At 32.9% G+C, this 5,473-nt stretch overlaps 2 protein-coding genes across 3 annotated transcripts; one reads left to right on the top strand and one right to left on the bottom strand.

Moving 5' to 3' along the window:
- The first annotated feature begins 970 nt into the window (after window positions 1-970).
- LOC105151724 (PHD finger protein 12) lies at window positions 971-3,732 on the top strand. 2 transcript variants are annotated; one of them, XM_011065580.2, is made up of 5 exons: window positions 971-1,201; window positions 1,350-1,549; window positions 1,663-1,940; window positions 2,115-3,172; window positions 3,286-3,732. In XM_011065580.2, the coding sequence occupies exons 1-5, from the start codon at window positions 1,154-1,156 to the stop codon at window positions 3,655-3,657; spliced, it is 1,956 nt and encodes a 651-aa protein (XP_011063882.1). In that variant the 5' UTR covers window positions 971-1,153; the 3' UTR covers window positions 3,658-3,732. The 2 variants fall into 2 exon arrangements, with proteins under 2 accessions (XP_011063882.1, XP_011063883.1); XM_011065581.2 differs by having other exon boundaries at window positions 972-1,201; window positions 3,318-3,567.
- On the bottom strand, window positions 3,724-5,287 carry LOC105151725 (GPN-loop GTPase 3). The gene is made up of 3 exons (XM_011065582.2): window positions 5,001-5,287; window positions 4,702-4,898; window positions 3,724-4,416 (listed from the first exon to the last, which is right to left on the bottom strand). Exons 1-3 carry the CDS (start codon window positions 5,043-5,045, stop codon window positions 3,834-3,836), a joined length of 825 nt encoding a protein of 274 aa, XP_011063884.1. The 5' UTR covers window positions 5,046-5,287; the 3' UTR covers window positions 3,724-3,833.
- Window positions 5,288-5,473: the final 186 nt, after the last annotated feature.

The raw sequence follows: 5,473 nt of genomic DNA, 5'->3' as shown, positions 1-5,473 counted from the left end.
CACAACAGTTTTGCAACCTAAAGTCCCTATAAAAGTCCTATAAGAGTCCCTATAAGAGTCCAACCTAGAATCCCTATCTTATAGAGACCTTTATAGGGACTCTATTGCAACCGTTTTATGATTCTTTGTTGAAATAGAATCATTCCTCTTGATCTAAAAGCATAACCCAATCAGCGCGAAGAAAACTTCCAACAGTTGCAAAATGAACGTTCTGCTGAACGCAGCCAATTTTAAAGCCCGATGTCCACGATACTAGAAATCGGTCCGAGATCTCGGACAGAAAAAAAATTAATAAATTAGAACAATTTGATCACATGACTATTGCAATTGGTCAATTCTTTCTTCATCCGAGGTCTCGGATAGATTTCTAGCATCATAGATACAAGACTTTACATTCTGATCCGATTTAAACCTTCGGAAACTAGGCCAATGGCTGCGTTCAATGGACTCAACAGTTGAGTGAGCGCTCGTTGTTATTAGTGTATTCTTTTAGATCATCCAATCAGCATTTTAGATCTGGAAGAATAGATCAATAGCAGCGAGCGCTCACTCAACTGTTGAGTCCGCTGAATGTGCCCAACAATTCTATGTTCTTAAAGGCTGTATCAGAGAGAAACCTAATATTAATCATGAAACTTTTTTCCTAGAATGAAAAGTGAAGGAGAGAGAAAAATTTTTTTATTAACTTCAATGTTTACAATTTTCACTTTTTACTTTCTAATGCTAGAATTGAAAAGAGATGAGAAATAAGTTAAACCTTGGTTAAAAGTTAACCATGAATTGTGAAACTGGGCTTAAGAAAATGAATAATTCTGTATTGAGAGAATATTACTGGTATTAAGTGGAAATTCGATCGGTTTTTTTCTTAAATTTTTCTTAAATTTTTCAATTAGAATTCAACATAAATGTCATAATGTACGAATACGTAGATACAATACACTAAAATTTAGAAGCCTAGAAGATTCGCCATAACGCTTGTCCCGATATACATGAGTTTAGTGACCCTACGCGAATGCGAAAGATTGCGAGAGATAGAGCAGGATAGAGAGTGGAGGTCGAGTGGAGTGAGAGTCGAGTGAATACTAATCGTGAGAGAGAAAGAACGAAAGGATAATTTAGATTATTTTCAACGTTTGCAATCTATCTTTTCGCAATGAGTACCGTCGAGTATGGTTTTCCAATGATAGGCGGATTAATGCCGGTAAGCAAAATTAATGGATCAATCACTAACATGGAATTTTTATGTGAAAAAGAGATAGAGAAATCACATTGGGTCAATTCTATGATCTCTTTAATTCATCCCTTCGCGAAAGAATGACTGCTTTTCTAATTTAAATTATATTTTTTAGCAAATACAAGCCCTCATTGCACCACCAATATCTGATGACTCAAAAGCGGCGAAAGCAAAGAAGGAAAAAGAGGAGAAAAAGCATCCGTACTTCAAGAGACGAGGTCGTGGTCATAATCGTGACTTCTGCGACGCTTGTAAAGATGGTGGAGAGCTCATATGCTGTGACAAATGTCCAGCTTCCTATCATTTACAGTGCCAGTGTGTGATTAGAACAATCGCTATCTTCTTCAAAAATTTTTGTTATAAGATATTGAATATTTATCTGTTGAGTTCTAAGGAAAAAACATATTTCTAAAGTTTTTACTTTACAGCTATCCGGCAGTGGACCCGGCAGATATTCCTAATGGAGAATGGTTGTGCTACGCTTGTCGTTGTGCCTCTAAAAGGGAGGAACTCTTTGATGAAAAGGGGAACGAGAAAAAAAAGAGATCAGCTCTAGAAGTATTAACATTGGCGGCTTCTCTGGTAAATCCAAGAGAGTTCGAATTACCCAAGGAGTTACAATTACCTATAATGTTTCCTGGAAGTAATAAAGTGGACTATGTAACTGGCAGAAGAGGTAAACCACCAAGCTCGTCATATAACAATGGTAGGCAAGATGAGAGTGAATGTACTCTTCCTTTTTTTCTTTTTATCCCTTTTCTTGCACATAAATAAAGAATAAATTTATATTTTGTAATATTAATTAGTGTTGTAATTAGTATTACAAAAATTAATCTGCTTCAAATTAAGACTTGTATTAAACAATAATTTTCTTTTTTAGTTGGAAAAAGTCATTGTTTGGATAGCAACTTAATGGTTCCATTGCCAGCACGTTTATGTTATGAATGCAGACGTAGTTGCAGAAAAGCGCCATTAATCGCTTGTGATTATTGCCCGTTATATTTTCATCAGGATTGCTTGGACCCACCGTTGACTGCCTTTCCTATCGGCAGATGGATGTGCCCAAATCATCCGAATCATTTCATAGATCAGCATCTGTTGACTTCTTGTAGAGTGACAGAACGCATAAAGCTCTGGGACAAATATGCCAATCAACGAATAGATCAGCATGCGGTGAAATTAGACTTTTTACGTAAAGCGCGGGCTGCCAATCCACTATTTCGCACAAAGGTGAAATTGGAAGGTCGCCCAAGAATAAAAGTTCCTTGCAGCATCAAATTCCATTATGAGAATCCACCACACTTAGATCCTGTACATTCTTATCAAAATAGTCTTATATGGCCTGTAAACAATATTAGCGCCAAGACATTACCGTGTTTCCAAATTACAGATGAAGAAGAGCAACAGAAGACAGATGTCAAGAAAATAGATAGCAAAGATAATTGTATAGAAGATAAGAAAACTGAAGAAATTAATGAAGCAAAAATGAAAGAAAAATATAATACTACTCCAGATGAGGGAAGTGATCAACAAAAAGTATCAAATGTGAGTGAAGACACAAATAAAGCAGAAAGTGAAATGATTGAAGCTGCGACGGATAGTTCTAATGAATGTAATGATCACAATTTTTATACGAGTAACGATGGTTATAATATTAGAGAAGGCATTCAGTTATTAGAAAGACCAGTATTGGAGGCATTAGCTCAACAAAGACTCGAGCAAATATTAAATCCAAATGGAGAAAGTTATAAAAGAATAAATTGTCATAAAAGAGCAAGAGCTGCGTTATTTTCTTTAAGCCCTAAGCCTAATCCACCAGCATTCATGACTCATAAAACCTTCATTATTGGCAATGGTCCGAATTGTGATCTAGTTTTGTCAAATTATGGAAGCTGTAGATTCACATCCCCTAGACACGCAGTTATATTTTTCGATGAAGTAAGTAGATACTGTATATTTTCCTTTTGATAGAGAATTTCTAAAAAATTAAGAAAGTTGAACTGGCATAAAGGATCTCTTTTCCTTTTTTCATTAATGCCTATCTGTTATAGGTGACCAAACATTATGAATTACTTAATTACAGCGAATATGGAACGGTTGTGGATCACGTGCTGTATTCTTGCGATTGCACTCGTGTTTTAGAAGAGCAAATAAAAGAGGAAAAGACTGATAAAGTAATATGCATCACTAAGGAGGAAGAAACTTCTGATATAATAAAAACTATTCTGCACAAGGAAAAAATTTGTTTGGAAGAAAATGTGCACACGGATGAAAGAATATTATGCAAGTGTAATATAAAACGTGATTCAAGCGATCTGGAGGAGGGATGGGAAGGAAGTGCAATTATTGCGCATGGTTCGACTATTAGTTTCGGATGTCTCACGTTCGTATTTAACACATTAGATATGTATGTAGACAGATGAAACTCGATAATGTAAAATATTGTACAAAGGAAATTTTATAAAGCGATATAAAATAAATTAATAGCATTTCTTGTGCTTGCAGCGGTATCTTTTTATTTTTTCTCTTAACTGATTGAAAATATATTATACAAATATATACGTTCGGGATGTAAACTTTTTTTTTCTTTACAAAATGATTAAGATTCATTTAGTTCGTTATCTTCTGGTCCGTCAAAGTCTCTAACTTTTACATCTTCATCTTCACCGTATTGTATGGTATTATCGATCGTTAATTTTATGTCTGCGATACTTTCCTCATTCTTAATGTTTAATGGTAAGAAACGCACTAAGCTATAATCTGCTATAACTTTACCAATACTTTCTGTAAGACTGCGATACTTCTCGTTCCATGGATCTTCTTCTGCATCTAATAAACTATATGGATCGGGATCAAAATAGCTATCTAATTTTTTCCGTGTGCTCTTTGATATCAAGTCCATTTTGCTAAGAATACTAATATGTGGAATTTCCAAGTTTATCATTACACTAAGAGTAGCCAGAGTTCCTGATATAAACTTTGATGCATCTATCATAAATTGAACATCTATCAGAAATACTCCACATATACGGAAATTAAGTTTTTGTAGGATAGTTATCAGCTCTCGTATCACAGTCATGTGAGTGTACAATTCAATTTGTCCAGGACAGTCAAATATTATATAATCGTCATCTACATCACCTAATTTCTCTTCTAGCCAACTTGAATTTTCAACTAAATACCTATAAAAAAAAGCATGATTTTTATTGCATAAAAATATTAAAAATAATAATAGGTTAATGTCTAGCTCTGAAAATGATAGAAATCATTGATAAATTGTAGATTTATCTCTTTATTTTATATATCAGTTTTATAAAAAATAGATTGAAAAATTAAGTTATGAGTGAGAATTAATGAAATAATATTAGCAAAATTAAGTAAACTCAAAACTCATTAAGTAAACTCACATATTTCAATAAGACATAAAAATATAGAAAAATATATTTAATGAGAATTAAGTAACTTACTCCATGCAAAATACAAGTCCACCATTGGGTCCAAAATTGAATTCATCATCTTCCATAGTATCATCTAACTGAATTAAATCTCTTATATCTGCTAAGGGCTCATAATTGAAATATTCTGCTGCAGGATCTAAATTTACAATATCTACTGTTTTTCTCGAGTCAACAGCATGTCGTTGCATAACTGAACAGTAAGTAGACTTTAAAAACAAAATAATTTCAAATATTAACAGAATTGTTCAATTTAGATGGCTATTAGTATTCAATTAATATGAGATTGATAAACAATTCAAATTTATTACCTTGCCGCTGCCGGCTGGACCCATTACTAGCTGTGCATATCTCATTTTGACAGGAAAATATATACGTTTGTGTTAGTAAATATACAATTAACACTGCTTATATCTCTTATATACTACTAATTTTTATATTCTATAAAAATTATTCCATTGAAAGAAAAATTCCACTAAAGTAATTGAAAGTAACACTCTCAGAACGATACTTCAGGCAGAAAAGACGCATTAATAATATCTAACTTAACCTAACTTAGATCGAACCATGTGAAGTCTCAAGTTTCTCTCTAAAAATACTTGATACCAACAAAGAGATAAAAAATACTAGACAGCAGTGTGTATAGTAAATATCCATTATCCAATACGAGAACTTGTTTCCTAGAGATATTTATGACTTGAATTATTAAATTATATTATTTAAGTCATTATTATTAATATTTATTAATCATTATTTAGTAATATTTATTAATAATATTAATAAC

The sequence above is a fragment of the Acromyrmex echinatior genome, chromosome 2, assembly GCF_024713525.1.
Source record: "Acromyrmex echinatior isolate Ae372 chromosome 2, ASM2471352v2, whole genome shotgun sequence".
Lineage (NCBI taxonomy): Eukaryota > Metazoa > Arthropoda > Insecta > Hymenoptera > Formicidae > Acromyrmex > Acromyrmex echinatior.
The sequence above is the reverse complement of the archived record's forward strand: the minus strand, read 5'-3'. Positions and strand labels throughout refer to the sequence as shown.

What these genes read in the sequence shown, in the direction of transcription:
- LOC105151725 (XM_011065582.2), bottom strand. Translation starts at nt 5,045, where the DNA reads ATGAGATATGCACAGCTAGTAATGGGTCCAGCCGGCAGCGGCAAG. An exon ending in GTCCAGCCGGCAGCGGCAAG is followed by an intron (nt 4,899 to 5,000) that starts GTAATAAATTTG and finishes TTGTTTTTAAAG; the next exon opens with TCTACTTACTGTTCAGTTAT. An exon ending in GGACTTGTATTTTGCATGGA is followed by an intron (nt 4,417 to 4,701) that starts GTAAGTTACTTA and finishes TTTTTTTTATAG; the next exon opens with GTATTTAGTTGAAAATTCAA.
- LOC105151724 (XM_011065580.2), top strand. Translation starts at nt 1,154, where the DNA reads ATGAGTACCGTCGAGTATGGTTTTCCAATGATAGGCGGATTAATGCCG. An exon ending in TCCTATCATTTACAGTGCCA is followed by an intron (nt 1,550 to 1,662) that starts GTGTGTGATTAG and finishes TTTACTTTACAG; the next exon opens with CTATCCGGCAGTGGACCCGG. An exon ending in CAGTTATATTTTTCGATGAA is followed by an intron (nt 3,173 to 3,285) that starts GTAAGTAGATAC and finishes TATCTGTTATAG; the next exon opens with GTGACCAAACATTATGAATT.